Genomic DNA, 18,602 nt, shown 5'->3' with positions numbered 1-18,602 from the left:
ACACGTCCTATTCCTAGTGGTTCTCTAACCACCAGCATTTATAGCGACCTTACCATCTTTTCTGCACATCTATGAGGAAATAAGGGGATATCGAGATAGGTGCAAAGCAGATAATTGTTCCCAGATCCTGGCAAAAGAACAGTTGTATGTGTTGGGGAGATACTGTGTGATTAGCCCAGTCAGTAATGGCTGTGCAATCATGGGGCCTTTGATATGTGGGTATAAGGGGACTACTTGATTGGATTGTCCTGGAATTGGGTAACAGTTGCTATGGAGACAGGCTATGAGCGTGGTCTGGTATGTATACCTGAAGCTTGTGGCACACAGTAAGTTATGCCCTGGCTGGTGTTAGGCTAGATAAGATGGCTATATCATGCCTGCAGGATTACCAGGACAGGCCAGCAGAGAAGAGGTTTTAATGAGACTTTCCTCTCTCACGCCACCTGCAGGTGAAGCAGAGGTATGACAAAGCATTACAGGAAATGAACAAATATAATCCCAAATACATGGAGGAGATGGAGACCGTGTTCGACCAAAGCCAGCAACTAGAGCAGAAGAAAATCCTCTTCCTCAAACAGACCCTACACTCTATACACAAGCACCTCGATGTGACTAATAACGAGAGGTAAGTGGCCAGTGAGCGCCTCCTAGAAGGTAGGTGAGTGTCCCAGTCTATGTCATATTAGTAGCTGCTGGGCGGGAGCAGAGGGGTGTGTGGCAGCCCCTGGTACTGCAGCCTGGCAGCTGGCACTGTGGTGCAGCTACTGGTGGTGCAGCCTACGTAGGGGAGGGGTTTTACAAAGTGGAGGGTCTGTAGCACAGTTCAAATAGGGAAGCCACACCCACTGCCAGTGAGTCAGCTTGGAATGGCAGTTGTTGGCAGGGAGTGTGGCTCCCCTATTTGAATTTTGAACTGTGCTGCACCCCCAACTGGACCCTTAAACATTCAGCAGATTCAGCTACAGATATAGATTCTCCTCCCTTCCACATTACACTAATACCCCCCCCACCACATATCTGATCTGCAGAGCTGCATTGCTTTGTGTGACAAACTCTATCTGCCTCTAGGGTGGAGTGGAATGGGACGGGCATGATCCATGAAAAGGGGAGGGAATAGGTGAAGTGACCCTAATAGTGAGGTCAGTGTGAGGAGGCTGCAGTGCAGTCATTGAGATGTGCTTGGCAGCAGTGGCGGATCCAGGGTAGGGTAGGGTAGGGTGGGGGATTCCCTTAACCCTTGGCAATGATCACCAACCCCATCTTTTTCTATTCCCTGTATGGCAGCTTTGGCAGGTTAAACGATCTTACATTGATTGTGGTCTGCTATAGCCTAGATTTATTGAGTGCGGAACTGCTGATGAACCTGGGTGCCCTGAGATCCCCAGGCAGTGGCTACTGTGCTGTGGGTCAGGGAAAATTGTTAACGGCCTCACCTAAAAGAAAAGTCTAGATGTGCCCCTGGTTGGCAATGAGGCTAGTTATACGTGGTGGAAGTGAGATGTGGCTGGCAGTCAGGTCAGGGAAATGTGGTTGGATTATGTGGCAGATCGGGTATATGGAAGGTGGTATATCTGGTTATTTAACATCTTGAAGCAGATCATTTTGACAGCAGCTACATGCGAAATGATCCCACTGTCCTGTATTCACAGTATAATGATGGTATATGGCGATTTGAACCAGGCAATTCTGGATGTAAACAACGTGGACGATTTGAAGTGGTGGCGGAACAAACATGGCCCTGGAATGTTAATGAACTGGCCTCAGCTGGAGGTACGGTGACATATGTGCAAAGAGGAACATATTAAACATGTACATGGTAAGAGGGTAGAAATACTCTCCGATGATATAGTATATGAACCCTAGCAGATAATAGTCATTGTCCAAACATAATGCAATAGAACAATGAGAAGAGACAGTGAACATCTTCAGGTGGCAGCTCCTGGATTGTGCTGTGGAGTTCCACTGTGTGGCTTCTTACCTTTCTGCTATGGTGGAGAAATGCGAAAAGTCTAAGACGTATGGCTGTTCGCAAAAGTAGTACAGGACCATCTTTGGAATTGACGTATGCAGCACACGCCCTTCAGACCCTCAATAGTCACAGTGCAGGTAGGCAGACATCTCTGTTAAGCCCATAGATGGCCTACAGTATTTCCATTTTCCAAGAGACACAGACAGTTCCGGATTTCTTGTGTCATTATGCACTATGGCATTGCTAAATATACAGCCCTTAACATTGTGTGATACCCTCATCTGATCCAGTTTAGGAAGTAGAATGTATCTGGACAGTCTAAGCTCTTCTACGCAGGGCCTTTTCCAGGATTATCATGTATACCCAATATCTAACTCTCCATACTGAGTTTCTGTTCGTATTTCCTTGCAGGAGTGGAACCCGCACTTTGAGCAACAGATCGTAAAAAAGAAAAAAGTAAAAGAGGAGAAGGTGAAGTTATACAGTGTGACCCCCACTGAGAGCAGGTGAGGAACCTATTATACAACATGACCCCCACTGAAAGCAGGGGAGGAGCTTGTTATACAATGTGACCCCCACAGAGAGCAGGTGAGGAACCTATTATACAACATGACCCCCACTGAAAGTAGGGGAGGAGCTTGTTATACAATGTGACCCCCACAGAGAGCAGGTGAGGAACCTATTATACAACATGACCCCCACTGAAAGCAGGGGAGGAGCTTGTTATACAATGTGACCCCCACAGCGAGCAGGTGAGGAGCCTCTTATAGTGTGACCCTCATTGAGAGCAGGTGAGGAACCTATTATACAACATGACCCCCACTGAGAGCAGGGGAAGAACCTATTATACAACATGACCCCCACTGAGAGCAGGGGAGGAGCCTATTATACAGTGTGACCCACAGAGAGAAGGTGAGAAGCCTGTTCGATAACATGACCCCCACAGAGAGCAGGGGAGGAGCCTCTTATAGTGTGACCCTCATTGAGAGCAGGTGAGGAACCTATTATACAACATGACCCCCACTGAGAGCAGGGGAAGAACCTATTATACAACATGACCCCCACTGAGAGCAGGGGAGGAGCCTATTATACAGTGTGACCCACAGAGAGAAGGTGAGAAGCCTGTTCGATAACATGGCCCCCACAGAGAGCAGGGGAGGAGCCTATTATACAGTGCGACTCCCACTGAAAGTAGGGGTGGAGCCTATTAGTGTGACCCCCACTGAGAGATGAGGAGACTATTATACAGTGTGACCCTCACTGAGAGCAGGGGAGGAGCCTATAATACAGTGTGACCCCCCCACTGAGGGCAGGTGAGGAACCTATTATACAACATGACCCCCACTGAAAGCAGGGGAGGAGCTTGTTATACAATGTGACCCCCACAGAGAGCAGGTGAGGAACCTATTATACAACATGACCCCCACTGAAAGTAGGGGAGGAGCTTGTTATACAATGTGACCCCCACAGAGAGCAGGTGAGGAACCTATTATACAACATGACCCCCACTGAAAGCAGGGGAGGAGCTTGTTATACAATGTGACCCCCACAGCGAGCAGGTGAGGAGCCTCTTATAGTGTGACCCTCATTGAGAGCAGGTGAGGAACCTATTATACAACATGACCCCCACTGAGAGCAGGGGAAGAACCTATTATACAACATGACCCCCACTGAGAGCAGGGGAGGAGCCTATTATACAGTGTGACCCACAGAGAGAAGGTGAGAAGCCTGTTCGATAACATGACCCCCACAGAGAGCAGGTGAGGAGCCTCTTATAGTGTGACCCTCATTGAGAGCAGGTGAGGAACCTATTATACAACATGACCCCCACTGAGAGCAGGGGAAGAACCTATTATACAACATGACCCCCACTGAGAGCAGGGGAGGAGCCTATTATACAGTGTGACCCACAGAGAGAAGGTGAGAAGCCTGTTCGATAACATGACCCCCACAGAGAGCAGGGGAGGAGCCTATTATACAGTGCGACTCCCACTGAAAGTAGGGGTGGAGCCTATTAGTGTGACCCCCACTGAGAGATGAGGAGACTATTATACAGTGTGACCCTCACTGAGAGCAGGGGAGGAGCCTATAATACAGTGTGACCCCCCCACTGAGGGCAGGTGAGTAGCCTGTTATACAGTGTGACCCCCACTGAGAGCAGGGGAGGAGCCTGTTATACAATGTGACCCCCACAGAGAGCAGGTGAGGAGCCTATTATACAACATAACCCCCTACAGAGAGCAGGGGAGGATCCTATTATACAGTGCCACTCCCACTGAAAGCAGGGGAGGAGCCTATTATACAGTGCGACTGCCACTGAAAGCAGGGGAGGAGCCTATTATAGTGTGACCCCCACTGAGAGCAGGGGAGGAACCTATTATACAGCTTGACCTCTACTGAAAGCAGGCGAAGAGCCTATTATACAGTGTGACCCCCCCCCCCCCAAGAGCAGGCGAGGAACTTTCTCTTTGTGATATCAAGACAGAACTAAAAAAATATATATATACATTATTACATCTATCAGTCATATTTATCTCATCTCACTTGGACTATGCCAATGGTTCCCCAGGCACCCCACAGTCCAGGTGTTAGGGATAGCCCTACTTGTGCAAAGTTAGTATATTCAAACTGATTAAGGTACTAATTAAGTTAGCCGTGCCTAAGCATGACATCCTTAATAGCTGGACTGTTGGGCTGCCTTGAAACCTTTTATAAAACACTGGCCATCATATATGGGGTATGCCGTTACCCTTAGGCATACCAAGTAGGGCTGTTGCTGGAAGAGCCATGTTTGACACACCTGTAATAACAGTCATCTGATTGGTCCACAGCATGAACAAAGCCCCAGTAAATGTTCCGGGCGTCCGTGTACGAGCTGTGTATGATTATTCTGGGCAGGAGTCTGATGAACTCAGCTTTAAAGCAGGTGAGCAGCCACCCAACCTGTGCCATACATACAACACTGAGAAAGTCCATCCTTAGAATACGTATAGGGCCTGTTTGAAATGTTTGCTGCCCGACTCAGCACCCATCAGCAGTATTCAAATGTTTCTGCCAAGGGGCATACAATCATCAGTGCAGCAAGCTACCTACACCCCCCCCCCCCCCCCCCCCCCCGTTTGGACGGGATTTTCGCTTCACAGCCATTCGTTTGGTTGGGTTTAGCCGCTTGCGCACCTAAACCCGACCTTAATGTGCGGGATCTGGGATGATAAAATAAATTGCAATATCGCCCTGCGATCTCTCATTACTTTAGACGGGAGATCTGGCGCGATAAAACATTTGAATCCAGCCCAGTGTCCGCCCATGCCCCTATGGCTGTGCTTATGGTCTCAGAATTACTATCCTTGTTCCAGAACTACAAAAGTGTTACAGGACAACTAGTAAATGTGGTGCTCAAGAAATGAAAAGCGTAATAAAGAAAACGCTACAGTACATGCCAAAAGAATGTCAGCAAATTGCAGGCAACAGCAACGCACGCTGGCGCTGTAGTCACTAGATTTAACTATTTCAGGTGCCGACCTTCAGTGGTCAATCACCCATACCCTTTTTTAACAGCAATAGGTTGATGGGAATAAACAACCTGTTTTTTTGCATAATAACTTATTGGCCCGCTAAATCTAGCAGCTACTGTAAATTGCCGACATTACGTTGGTACCTGGCTATTACAGATGCGCCTGGAACTCCACAGTGCGGTAGGACATCTGCTGAAGATATCACCGACACCATATTGCAGTAATTCTGTGCGGGGGAAGGGTGGCGAGATGCCTCCTCCCTCTCGGAGCAGGAAGTGCAGGGGAGCAGCAGGTGGCTGGGCCAATGAGATGAGGGCAGGGACCAGCTTCATATAAATCAGAGAATGGCAGTTTCATTTATTCAGCCTCTAAACAATGACAATTTGAGGTCCTGATATTAATGGTGGGAAAAGCAGCAACTTCTATATTATATGAAGACATAAATGATTTAGTTTATAGTAACGATACACCGGTCCCTCCTCCGGACCGGACCCTTCTCTATAGTAACCTCCCATCTGCCCTGTTCCGCTTCCCATTGACAAAGACTTGTACTATGTCTAACTGTGGTCTTGTATGCAGGCGATGAGCTGACAAAGATAGAAGAGGAGGACGACCAGGGCTGGTGTAAAGGGGTGACAGATCGCGGACAAGTGGGCCTTTACCCAGCTAACTACGTTGAAGTTATTTCTGGATAGAGAACGGTTCCTGGAAACCAGTATGTGACAATCAGCCCTACAGGGACAGCATAAATCAGACAATCCCATCATCCACACAGCCTCCCTGTCCCCCACGCCTGTCTGCCTGCTGGCCTTAGAAGCATACAGGGACAGAAGACAAGCTGGGGCCCACAACATTCATCTGGATGAAGTAACAGAGAACATTAAACCCTGACATTGATCAGCAGCGCTCTGTATATTGCCAATTGAAGTTAGAACAGTATGGACCTTTTACAGGAATTTTGTCAACTCCTAAATCTTGGGGGCAAATGTCCTTTTACCCCGAAAATATTGGTGATGACCGTCACAAATAGGGAAGACCACTGCCTGTTGGGATATTTATTACCGCCATGTCACCGTACTATCAGTTTGATGTCCATGAAGTCATCTATACTTTGTCCTCTGATATTCGCTAAGCAATGCAGACAGATCTCAGGTGCCGTCTCCTGCCTGGCTTGGACTATGCAGTGTAGCCGTGTGTGTGTGCGCAGGTCTTGTGTAATAAATCATACCCAATGCCTTAAGAGAAACCAGGAAGGAATGGAATGTGTTTTATTCTCTATTGGATAGGAATCGCAATGGACTACACATTAAACCACATCTATCCACACAATCTGGCGGGGTGTTTCTAAAGCGTGAACACATTACCAGTGCCTTACCTAATTCCTATATACAAAAAGTAGGGATGCTATCAATCTTTAAGTGGGGGCGGGAAGGGGCAGCCTGCAAAGGGGGAGCGGGAAGGGGCGGCCTGCAAAGGGGTGCGGGAAGGGGCAGCCTGCAAACGGGGCGCGGGAAGGGGCAGCCTGCAAAGGGGGCGCGGGAAGGGGCAGCCTGCAAAGGGGGCGCGGGAAGGGGCAGCCTGCAAAGGGGGCGCGGGAAGGGGCAGCCTGCAAAGGGGGTGCGGGAAGGGGCAGCCTGCAAACGGGGCGCAGGAAGGGGCAGCTTGCAAACGGGGCGCAGGAAGGGGCAGCCTGAAAACGGGGCACGGGAAGGGTTAACCCTTTTGAGTACCAACGTTGCTGTGAGAGATGTGTAAAATACTAAAAATACCAGTTCCACTCACAGCGACTGTTATTTTTTGGGCGCAATGTTTAACAAAACTTAAATAAATTGACTTCAGATAATTTGCTGGAAATAACCAGTGATTCATAGTCCTCGACTTCGACCCTGCCATTTTCAGTGGATATTTTGAACATCTCTCAGCAATGGCACTCACAGGATTAAGAATAGACTGGAAGAAAATTAAATGTATGGACGAAGGAGATAGGACCAATTTTGATAAAGGGTAGAGAGGACCCTGCTCTTGTGAGAGATTACAATTTAATACATAAAGGGCAGAGCTAACATTAGAGGGGCGAGTGTGGCGTGGGGGTACAGTTTGGGACAAAAAGCAATGATGTACCAGTGCAGGAAGTATAGGAGACACAATGGCTGACGCTTCAGGGAAGCAGTTATCACGAAGGCCAAACGCGCACAGAGTATGTATTCGGAGATGAGGTTTGATATATGTAGGGATGTTCTTGTTGAGGCATTGCGGTGGATGGAAAGTAAATTGAATTGGATTCCTGAGGGCATGCAGCGGTAACTAGGGATTGGTGGAGCGGCGCAGCCAATGCGGAGCAGTCAGACAGGAAGTCGAGTTTCTTCAGTAGGTGTCATTATAGACAGTGCCACGCCTATTTTTTGCGGTAGCAGAAGTCCTGGTTATAGATTTCCCCTGCTAAGCACAGAGCATAAAGAGTGTTACACGGAGGGATACCTATGTACTATTGGTAGTAACTTAGGTTCTTTAATAAAATAGATGGAAGAAGCCTTCCAGTTCTCAGTTATATTATTTAACAGAAATGTAACAGGAGAAAAACAAAACACAAAAGTATATTCTAAAATATTTATTTGCTATATAACACATTGTGTGCTTAGTGTCGGAGATAAACAAAGATGCTACTTTCTTCTAAAGACCTTTTTTTAATTCATATTATAAAAACCAGCCAGAAAAATTGATTGGACGCCATTGTGTCATGGTTAACAGAAAATAACCGGCCTGAGGGCTCCACCTGGTGGAAGGTGAAGGAAGTGCACAGAATCTTGTCAGCGAGTTGATTTCTAGGCACTAAAGAGCATAACGATGATTATAGAGAGGAAAATATGAACCCGAAAATGGAGTGAAGGGGTCTGGTAGATACCAATGTGTCTCTGATAGGAGAGGATTACAAGGGACAGCGCCCTATGTTCAGATGAGGTCCATTAAGATATCATCTTCCATGACACTTTGGACCTGGCCTTGCTGAAGTCCTGACTGGGGTACAGGACCACGGGGCCCAGCGTTCATCATCACTCCTGAGATAGGGAAAGAAATAACAGTTCACACACAGAACTGTACAGTACCAGCACAACCTACGGCAGTCAGCCCACTGACTAGAACAATGTAAGTGACACCCCCAGACAGAAGCGCCAGTAAAACTTGTCTCTAGCTTACCTGGCATAGGTGCCCGCTGGGCCATTTGATTGCCCCACTGTTGGGCTGGGGCCTGGTGCATAAGGGACTGCCCTGGAATCTGCAGCTGAGGCTGGCCGGGGGCCTGGTGCTGCATCTGTTGTCCGAGTGCCTGGTGTGGCAACATCCCCTGTGCGGCCTGCTGCAGGTGGTGCAAGGGCTGCTGGGACTGGGGAACGTTGGCCTGCGGCTGGAGAAACACAACACGTTACTAATTGGAAAACGATTTACACTGAGGTCACAATGCAAGAAAAAGCCAAACATCCGAAATAAAATGCAGCTTTGAGAGTCATAAACCAGTGCTACCCAGAATAGCTGCTCATGCTTACTTCGCTCAGTCCAAGCTGCTCTCTGACCTTGACGGAAGGGTCATCAATTGATCCTTATATCAAAACCGAGACATCATTCAGGAGGTTATGGGAGTGGAATATACTGGATACTTGTGGGCCGATTCAGACCAGCTCGGTGAGCAGCGAATTCGGCATGTGCACCCCCCGCCAGGGTGCTTGCTAGATGATGGACAGGCAGAGGGCGGTCCCAGTGGCGTAACTATAAATTTTGCCCCACCCCGGCTCCTCTCCAGCGTCACATACATAACGGAGAAGCTGAAGCAGGAGAGAGGCAGAGAGACCAGCAGACACTTCTGCTTCCCCTGGCTCAGATGCGTCCCAGGTCGCCCTAGTACGCCCATCCTGTACACAGTAGCCAATAGCCGTCTCTGTGTACAGTCAATTGAGTCAGTGGGGGGGATTTGTCTTCACTGTCATGGCTGACTCGCCTCCGGTGCTCAGTCAGTGGGCAGCGGCAGGCAGCAGCATGTCAGTGCGTCAAGTGGGTGCTGTCGCCCACACAGACCCCGCTCCCGCTTGCTCCCCCAAGCAGCTGCTGGGGCTGCCTTACAGTAGTTATGCCACTGGGCGGTCCCCATGGAAACGCTGAGCGGACATCTGCGAATGCAAGCGTGGCCCTGCCTGTTTGGGGCGGGCTGATGGCATCACATGACATCAGTGCCTGGCCCCATTTCAGCCATCACTGTGCAGGATAAAAGTAAGTTCAGGCTTACTCTGTGAAGAGAGGAAAAAAATCGTTCGATGGTGAGCGACCATCGAATGATTTTTCCTCTGTGCGTCCACGTGCGAGCGGGTGTGTAAGTGTACACATCCGTGCGTTCAGCGGGGCGGCGTTTAAATGCTCGCTAGGCAACAAATATATGCAGCCTAGTGAGCAGGTCTGCATAACCCCCTCTGTCCCGATTATCCATGTAAGAGTATGGATCCAGCCGGGTATGATCAGACCTACGTAGTCCTGGATGGCCATGATGGGCGCAGACGCCGAGGACAGCAACACGTAGCCGCAGACCGGCAAACCCATCCTTCTATTGCTGCTGTAATATACCAGATGTCAATGGAGTCTGCCACTAGATGGTGCTGTGTACTGGGTTACAGTGTATGAGGGTGGAAGGACAGCTGCATGGAAGCCAAGGTCTGCAGATCCAGGCTGGGGGAATAGGGCGCTGAGCAGTGGGGCGCCGATACTCACCGGCTGCTGACTGAGCAGAAGGTTTCGGAGTTGGGGGTTGGCGCCTGGATTCTGAGGCCGTAACATGGCTCCTGCCTGTGGATTCTGTGGCTGTCCCGGTGCTTGGACGGCAGCCTGTGCGGCCTGCTGCGACGGCTGGGTGTTGGCCTGAGGTGGCTGTTTTTGCACCCTGATATGTAACTGGAAGGAGGCAGCAAAATATTACGGTCAGCGGAGAGATCGTCGCTCATACACGTCTGCTCCTCTTACTGGCACATAAGGCGATACACTAAGCCATGATTCTACCGTCAGAGATACCACCCGGAGCATAGTCGGGCAGCTCTTGATCCCTGGTCTGTTTGGCGGGCACATATTTGGATTTTTGACACAGTGACTCACATGCGCATCTATGGGTGATACAGTGTTGTATGCATTTCAGTTGTATCTGGTCTGAATGGGCGGAACTGGTGACCGTACTCAAGAGATTGGTTGGATTTAATGCTGATCTCCTGCACCAGGAGTTCAAATGCCTAGTGATAGGGATGGCGGCTGCTCCTGTGGACAGATAGGATGGGGGCGGAGCAGCTGCAAGGGTGCAGACAACTCTGTATGTTGTGGTCTGCAGACATTTCCCAGCAGGCAATGTGGCTGACCTGTGTGCAAATCTGTATGAAGCCCAATGTAATAAGTGATGTTTAAGGGGGGGGATACAATTGGTCCTGTTTTTTTGGCTAGCTGAAAAATGGGACAATTACGGCCATTTTCAACAGGTTTTTAATAATTTTTTCGAAAAATAACTAAATATCAGGTGACTACACCCACGATTTTGCTTTTTATTTGGACTGTGCTGAAACACAGCTAAAAAAAAAAAAAAGTTGAAAGGTGTGCCGATTTTTCACCTAGGCTTAAAAAAATAAAAAATCAGTACCAATTGAATACCCCTGAGTCATGTGCTCAGGATTTCTAAATGGTTATTTTAGATTTAAAAAAAAGCCAGGACCCATAGTAAGCCATAGCTGTCAGCAAAGAGTTGCTGCAGCAGTTATACCTAACCCCTAGAGCAGGGCTGGGCAACACCGGCCCTCCGGATGTTAATGAACTACACATCCCAGGATGCTTTGCATTAGTTTTGCTATGTGGCCATGCTGAAACTGATGCATGGCATGCTGGGATGTGTAGTTCATCAACATCTGGAGGGCCGGTGTTGCCCAGCCCTGCCCTGCCCTAGAGGGAGCCGGATAGGGACAACAAGTAATGCACACTGTCTGGTGACAGTGACACCTACAGGTGTGGTCAGGTATGGCAGGTGATGGACAGTACAACGGAACACCCACACAAGACCGATACCCTACTGGGAGGAAAGTACGGGTGCAGGAGAAGTCCATCTTGCCACATATACAGGATGTCAGGCAATCGCCGTCTCCTCCACTCACACAGCAGCAGCCAGGCCGAGATGTTTTACCCAAGAACATGATGCTGCATGTAAAACATAAGGACATGACCATCAACAAAGGAGCTCACCAAGTTCTGTGTCCTCTGCTGCTCATCCATCATAGCCACCTGGTTCACAGATGGCATGCCTTGGGCTACCTGCTGTCCTGCCATCTGGAGGAAGGTAAAATAAAAACGTAAGGTTCTGGTTGCAAGAATTTATTCCGCATAGACAAACAGCTGGCTATCTGGGATGCCTACCTGCTGCGGCACGCTCTGCGTCACAGGCAGAGCACCAGGCTGCTTGGATAAGAAGCCCTGAGGGTTGGCCTGTACAGATCCCGCAGCCATAGACTGAGCTGCCCCCATCTATAAGGACAAGACACAATGGCCGATATAGGTCAACATCTAAGGTGATGTTGCCCAGAACAACTTATCCCATTCTCTATTGCAAGCATGGCCAAACTATGGCCCCTCCAGCTGTTGTGAAACTACAAGTCCCATCATGCCTCGCCACAGATTTGCTATTTGGGAATGCCAAAACTATGGCAAGGCATGCAGGGATGCGTAGTTTCACAACAGCTGGAGGGCCGCAGTTTGGCCATGCCTGCTCTATGCATCCCAGAAAATGATATAGAATGCGATTGGTTGCTACGGGCATTTTTAGAAGCTGTAGTAAGTGAGTGAGGTTCTAATGGCTCTATCCAAGTTCTGAGGGTCATTGGGAGTGGACTAGGCCTGTGATCACACATAAGAATAGATGCGGCTCTGGGTAAGAGGCTGGACATATTGGTTGGCACAGAATATTACACCACCCCCTGCTGCACCTCCTCAACAGCGATCAGTAGGCTAAAACAAGTAACTGAATCTAAAATGAATAATTATCCCGATTGGATCTATAGGGGGCCCCAATAGCTATTCGGCCCTGTAATACACTAACCTCACCACTAGGAGGCTTCCATGCCTAACATGCAGTCGCTGACGATACTGTCAGATTGGAAGGCATGTTCAGATGACGGGGGTACACACTATGCATGGCTATTGTACATATTGTTTGCCTTTATCGCACAGTGAGTTCCCAGCTCTAGAAAGGCCACGTGCAGCATCATATACGGAAATACAAATGGATTCGGCTGTGCTCCTTCTTACATTCCGGTGCTGGTCGATCTTCTGCATCTGCACTTGCTTGTGATTGGTTATCACTTGTCGGATCCCATTGACGAAGCCACTTTGATCATAGGGGATCAAACCCATGAAGATTTTCTTTTTGGAGGAGTAGAGCAGCATGAGGACCCTGACCTCACACGGGGTAGTGTGAGGGAAGTGTACGCAGCCCGCCTAGAACACAAGGAAACATTTACAATGCTGTGATATACAGCAACCACTAATCTTTTATATATAACGGGCTTTGTCTGCCCAGCGGGTACAGCTGTCCTGGGCCGGGCAGCTCATTCTGTCCACTGCAAAGCCCCCCCCCCCCCCTTCTGCCTCTGCTGTGCTCCTGCGCCTCGCTCAGTGCCACAGCACACGCTTCTTCAATTCAGGATGCCGGCGGCCAATTAAAAAACGCAACCGTTAGCCAATCAGAGCGGCTGACGGTACACAAGCTCTGATTGGCTCACCATCCGATGCTGCATTTTAATTGGCCGCGGGTGAGCTGCATTGAAGAAGCCTGTGCTCCGGGACCTGCCTGCTGGGGATGAGGGACTCAGGGCAGGAGTCGGATGGTTAGTGAAGGGAGGGGAGATAAGGGTGGGGTGGGGAGAGAGAGAGAACTGGAAATCAGTCCCAGGCCCCAAAATTCCTAGTGGCAGCCCTGGGTGGCGCAGTTGAGCTGAACATCACACAGCTCCCTTCACCCGAGGAAGACCCACAATCCTGTTACACGAGGTCCCGAACTGGGGAAGAAGAAATAAGAACGTGGCAAAACCAGGCCCAATAACAAAACACCCCCGTGACTTCAGGGCCCAAACTACCTTCAGCCCATGGGGGCCCAAGGCACGGGTTTCTCTTTTATTGTACACTTACAAAGCCGCTGCCCATAATGCGGTAGAGACCTTTCAGAGACTCCAGATCGTTGTTGGTGAAGTGGAATTGCACCATGCGTGAGTTCCTGAACAAGGGTCCCAAGGTGGTCTGCGGGACAAAGATTAGCACATACATCAGCTAACACTGTGGGGTCTATGTATCATTCCCTATGGCAGACCAAGCATCAGATTCATTCCTTATAAAGGTAACACGGGATATACATTAGCGTGGAGGACTTACCTTGGAGGGCTGATGTGGCCCCCAGCTTTCCCATAGAGGGACCAAGGATAGCGGAACAGATTGTGGTTTTATTTTCAGATAAGAATATAGATTTAAATCTTATTCGAAGCCCTGTTCTGTAAATAGCACTTTTTGAAACAACAAACCATTGCTATCACAGCTCCTCTGTGGGGACACTCAGGGAGAGTGCAGGGATGCAGAAAGACTGGGAGGTCTCTCATTGACTGGTGGCTGCTAGACATTGGGGGTTATTCTAATTCACTCGCAAAGGCACAATCACTCTCTAATGGACAAAACCTGCGGGTGGGGCTGATGTAACATGTGCAGAGAGAGTCAGATTTTGGTGGGGGGGGGGGATGTACTACAAACTGATATCTATACTGCAGTGTAAAAATAAAGCAGTCAGTATTTACCCTGCACAAAAACAATAAAACACCCAAATGTAAGTCTCTCTGCACACGTTACATCAGCCCCACCTGCAGTGCATATGGATTTGTCCATTAGTGAGTTATTGTTATTGTGCCTTTCCGAGTGAACCAGAATAACCCCCATTATCTTCAGGCAGCCAGCCACTCTATCTGGTCGCACTGTTTGCGACCAGGTCGGATAGCGTACAGCCTGATGTGGTCACAGGTGATGCAACCATGCAGGCCAATGGTTATCCCAATAAATATGCAATCTGGTCCAACGGTTAAGAAGGATGAATGCAAGATTGCAAGAGAACAACAATTGACAAATGGGAGGGAGAGAGAGCGGAGGAGAGTTGGTGTCTGTGTTCTATTAATCAGGAATGCCCCATACACATCTTCAATGTAAATCACAACAGAATACGCTGCGCTATATAAGAAACCGTCAATACTAAATAAACAAATAACGATTTCCTTTGAACTCGAGCGATACGGCGCATTCACCAGGAATGTTATCTTTAACTGCAATTGTTCAGAGACGTCATCCTGACAATATAGTCAAAATTTAACTGCAATTGTACAGACGACTGAGGATACCGGTAATGGCCCGCGGGATTGTGTACAGGTAACGATATTGAGCATACAGATGGAGCGCCTCTTTTCTTTGGCCGGGGATCGCCAGCATGTCTCCGCTGGCGATCGCTGGCACAGAGGTGCTCCATCTGAGTGGGACGCACGCGCGTCCCAGTTTCAGGACGACGCCGCTGTGGGTCCCTGCCCCTCTCCACTGCAGGGAGATGGGCAGGGATAAAGGGGATGGTGGGGCGGTGAGGGGCACCAGGTGAGGCGGCGGAGCTAGCTCTGCAGCCACGGGGCGCGCGCGAGCGTCTCGTGTGCCCCTGGCAAGAGCCGGCCGCTGGCGGGCAAGGAAGATTCCGGCTTCATCTGTACACACTGGGCGATATTGCAAACAATATCCCTGAGAAGGGCCAAAATGAGTGATTCTGTGTATGGGGCTTAACAGTGGCTGAATGCACCCCCCACAATTCCCCTCGTCGGGTTACCTACCAACAACTGCTGCGGGATCAGCTGCATTATCAGCTTCTGTGGCCACTGATCAGTCTTCCTGCAAGACAACACATTACATAATGACAGGACGTGGCTGGAAAGAAAAGCTTAAAAAGGGAAACATTCATTTGATATCAACTAGAGCCCCAAAAGGCCGCCGTCTATAAACCATTAGTTTAGAACTGTGAACAAATCCAATAAAATTTAAAACATAGGGAGGTATGGAGACATATACAATAGTAGATTGTGCAATGTGGTAGTAACAAGTATCATGGCCCAAATGTAACCACAGACAAAGAGAACGAAGCGAAGAACGTCTAAAACGTTTTATTCTTTTAATAGTAAGGTTCTTGCATGTAAAATCGGCTTCTCTGAGGCCATGGGGGACACTGAAGCTAGTCCTGGGGCATTATAATGCTGGAGGGGGCTAGGCACTAAGATTTAAAAAAAATTCAGAGCTGCCCAGGTCCCTCCTCCCCTATACCCCACCCCCAAGTTCAGGCTAGGCAGTTTCCAGATATATAAGATATCCTGGCGGTCAGAATGTCGGAGGACATCCAGCATCCCGATAAGGAGAATGACCGGACTCTGCGACAGCTCTGCCATCTGCTCCGCAAAAAACAAATCATGCCCAGCTTACAGGGCACTGGAAACAAAAACTTCCTATCCTGCACAAATGAAAGGGTGCAAGTGAGTAACCTCTTGGTGTCCTGTCTCCTTGAGGACTACTATGTTCCAGTGTCCCTCATGGCTGAAGGAGAAATTAATATGGTCCGTTGCAATTTTACACGACTATATTTGCACAGGAAGAACAATTTCTTAGTATTTATTAACACCAATAGCCTGCAATCTGTGGGCACCTGTACAAACTGAAATTTTCAAGACCGATTTAAATCTGGCGACTAGGTCATAAAAACATCGCTGGTTCCCACAAATTGCAGCCCCTTACATTTGGCCTATATCTGATTTTTGAATAGTTAAATAGATTATTTGGCACTTACAGATTTTCTCCGGGGTTGACGTAAACTTGACATGGGAGGGAGCGGGTAAGCTTGGCATTAGTGTCAACAGATGCCGGCTTAGGTTTCTAAAATGGTAAAAACAGAAAAAGACCAATGAACGCACTTCAGAAGAACTGATGAAGTACTGCCCCCCCCCCCCCCCAATACCCATTCTTCTGATAGTTCCACATAGTTCTTACCTCCTGCCACTCCAGCACCCCACTCCATGCCAGCATCTTATTGGCCACGGACTGCTGTGTAGTGGGCAGCTGCAGGTTCCCAAGCTGCGGTGCAGAAGACTGCTGGGGTGGTACAACGCCGGGTGCCCCCGTGCCAGGCTGCTACAAGTAAACACAGGTCATCCGGGAAGGAAATGTAATGATTTAATCCACACAGATACATTTATATAACGGACCGCTCAATTCATCCAGGTAACTATTGCGTGCTTAGATCAGTAACGTTTTCATATTGTATGCTAGGACTACAGGTATGGATTAGGGATGGCCATCGGTGCAGTCACCCCCAATAGCAATTCTGCAACCAGCCATCGATAGAAACAAACTATGTGATGATCGATCGTTTTAGCTATTGATGGACATCCATTCTCTTTGACTGTATGGCCCATAGGCCAATCAGAACTTGGGGGCGGGGCTACACTACGTGTCCCAGCACCTTGGGAAAAAAAACCATCGGTCATAAACCATCAATGATTTCAAATCATCGATGGTCGATGGCCATCCCTAGTATGGATGACTGCTTACTTCTGATCAAATGCCTGCTTTAAGCCATCTATAAATAATATCTCTGTACAGTATAAAATGTATTTCCCGTTCCCATGTAGAAATTCTCTTTAACATTTCTATATTAACTACTATGGGGGTCATTCAAACCTTGCCGATATTTCCAATAGTCAGAAAGATCGTCAGTTTCCTCCTAGAATAGATCTAATTAACATTCAACCTATTAAATGGGTTTCCAACTTTCCGAAACAATCCGAAAGTCGGAAAAGAAGTGGATCGGCGAATCCTCTTCTTTTTAGTCGGAAAAAGCCACTAATTTAGCGTCCGCTTCAGACAATTGCAGATTCAGCTTTTAAAATACTTAAGAATCTGCAGCGGCAAGTCAGGTTCTGGCCGATAATTCTGACTATCGGAAAAATCGTCCAAGATTGAATAACCCCTATGATGTGCTTTGCAATTTCAGCTTTTTGTCTCAGTGTCTCTGGCACAGTCAGCGTCACTGGCTAATAAAGCTGCAATAAGAAGCTTAGAATATACACAAGAAGCTGTTTTGCAGTCAAGAGAACAAATCATTTTTAAGGCCTGACAATCCTTTAAGTTATAGTTAGGCAAGACATAGCTACAGACAATAGGTGGTTGGATGACAGCAAGAGAGGGACAATACCATTGGCTGTGGAACGGGCTGTTGCGGCAACAACCCTTGTGTAGGCCCAGGACCAGTGGTAACCGTGGAGACCAGGCTCGGCTGAGAAGATGGTGTTATTAAGGATGCAGGAGACGGTACCATTTTGGATGCTTGGGGCATTGTGGGAGGAGGCTGGTTGAATGGTGGACCAACAGCCTGAGTGGGCTGCATGGCTGCCAGGCCAGGAACTAAAACAGAACATACAATAAGCAAGCACCGAAGATAACCAACTCAATCTGCAAAGTAGAAGGGACAGAGAAAGCTGGATCGCATAACCATCTGATCTGGTCTTTTTAGATTATTAAATATGTTTTGATTTATCTCTCTCTTCAGCCACATGCAGTTCTATACTGCATACAGGAGCAGATGGACTAAGCCCTGGAGAGTTGTAAAGTGGAAGAGATAAAGTACTAACCATTCTGTCATTTTTTAAACACGGACTGTAACATGGCAGTTGGGAGCTGATTGGTTCTTAGTTTCTCTCTCTTCGAGACTTAGTACATCTCCTACTGTGATTCTAACTGCCGTTCGGGTGATGTTGTAGGAGACGCTGCTGCGTGTGAGCGTACACATGATTTCCATTGTACTACTATATCATTCTCAGTGCCGCATGTATACGACTGATATACGGGTGCTCTAAGCTAGAAATGGACACAGAATAGGAGGCATGCCACTTCAACATGGAGGAGTGGAGTAGTATACAGTCCCCAAATGTAAAACATAGGGGACACTAAAAACCACAAGAAATGTAGGCAGGTGAAGGCAGAGATAGAGGCAGGCAGAGAAG

General features: G+C 48.4%; 2 protein-coding genes across 14 annotated transcripts in view; one reads left to right on the top strand and one right to left on the bottom strand.

Annotated features, from left to right (window-relative positions):
- The window catches only part of LOC146042320 (protein kinase C and casein kinase substrate in neurons protein 1-like), a 60,117-nt gene extending 53,387 nt beyond the window's left edge, over positions 1 to 6,730 (top strand). For all 8 annotated transcript variants that reach the window (XM_083162289.1, XM_083162288.1, XM_083162290.1 and 5 more), the window contains 5 exons: positions 450 to 625; positions 1,650 to 1,770; positions 2,381 to 2,475; positions 4,801 to 4,895; positions 6,064 to 6,730. In XM_083162289.1, coding sequence (XP_083018415.1) covers positions 450 to 625; positions 1,650 to 1,770; positions 2,381 to 2,475; positions 4,801 to 4,895; positions 6,064 to 6,179 — 603 coding nt within the window. In that variant the 3' untranslated portion in view covers positions 6,180 to 6,730. The remainder of the gene's footprint in view (positions 1 to 449; positions 626 to 1,649; positions 1,771 to 2,380; positions 2,476 to 4,800; positions 4,896 to 6,063) is intronic.
- Positions 6,731 to 8,077: 1,347 nt separating this feature from the next.
- MED25 (mediator complex subunit 25) overlaps positions 8,078 to 18,602 on the bottom strand; it is a 30,489-nt gene continuing 19,964 nt past the window's right edge. For 3 of the 6 annotated variants that reach the window (XM_083162284.1, XM_083162282.1, XM_083162283.1), the window contains exons 10-20: positions 17,795 to 18,003; positions 16,591 to 16,731; positions 16,391 to 16,476; positions 15,390 to 15,447; positions 13,675 to 13,782; positions 12,796 to 12,984; positions 11,908 to 12,015; positions 11,737 to 11,820; positions 10,237 to 10,416; positions 8,680 to 8,887; positions 8,078 to 8,540 (exon numbers count right to left, since the gene is read on the bottom strand). In XM_083162284.1, the coding sequence (XP_083018410.1) occupies positions 8,434 to 8,540; positions 8,680 to 8,887; positions 10,237 to 10,416; positions 11,737 to 11,820; positions 11,908 to 12,015; positions 12,796 to 12,984; positions 13,675 to 13,782; positions 15,390 to 15,447; positions 16,391 to 16,476; positions 16,591 to 16,731; positions 17,795 to 18,003 (1,478 nt within the window). In that variant the 3' untranslated portion in view covers positions 8,078 to 8,433. The remainder of the gene's footprint in view (positions 8,541 to 8,679; positions 8,888 to 10,236; positions 10,417 to 11,736; positions 11,821 to 11,907; positions 12,016 to 12,795; positions 12,985 to 13,674; positions 13,783 to 15,389; positions 15,448 to 16,390; positions 16,477 to 16,590; positions 16,732 to 17,794; positions 18,004 to 18,602) is intronic. The other 3 variants (XM_083162285.1, XM_083162286.1, XM_083162287.1) reach the window with 2 other exon arrangements.

This window comes from Crinia signifera, chromosome 19 (genome assembly GCF_055691185.1).
Source record: "Crinia signifera chromosome 19, ASM5569118v1, whole genome shotgun sequence".
Classification (NCBI taxonomy): domain Eukaryota; kingdom Metazoa; phylum Chordata; class Amphibia; order Anura; family Myobatrachidae; genus Crinia; species Crinia signifera.
The sequence above is the reverse complement of the archived record's forward strand: the minus strand, read 5'-3'. Positions and strand labels throughout refer to the sequence as shown.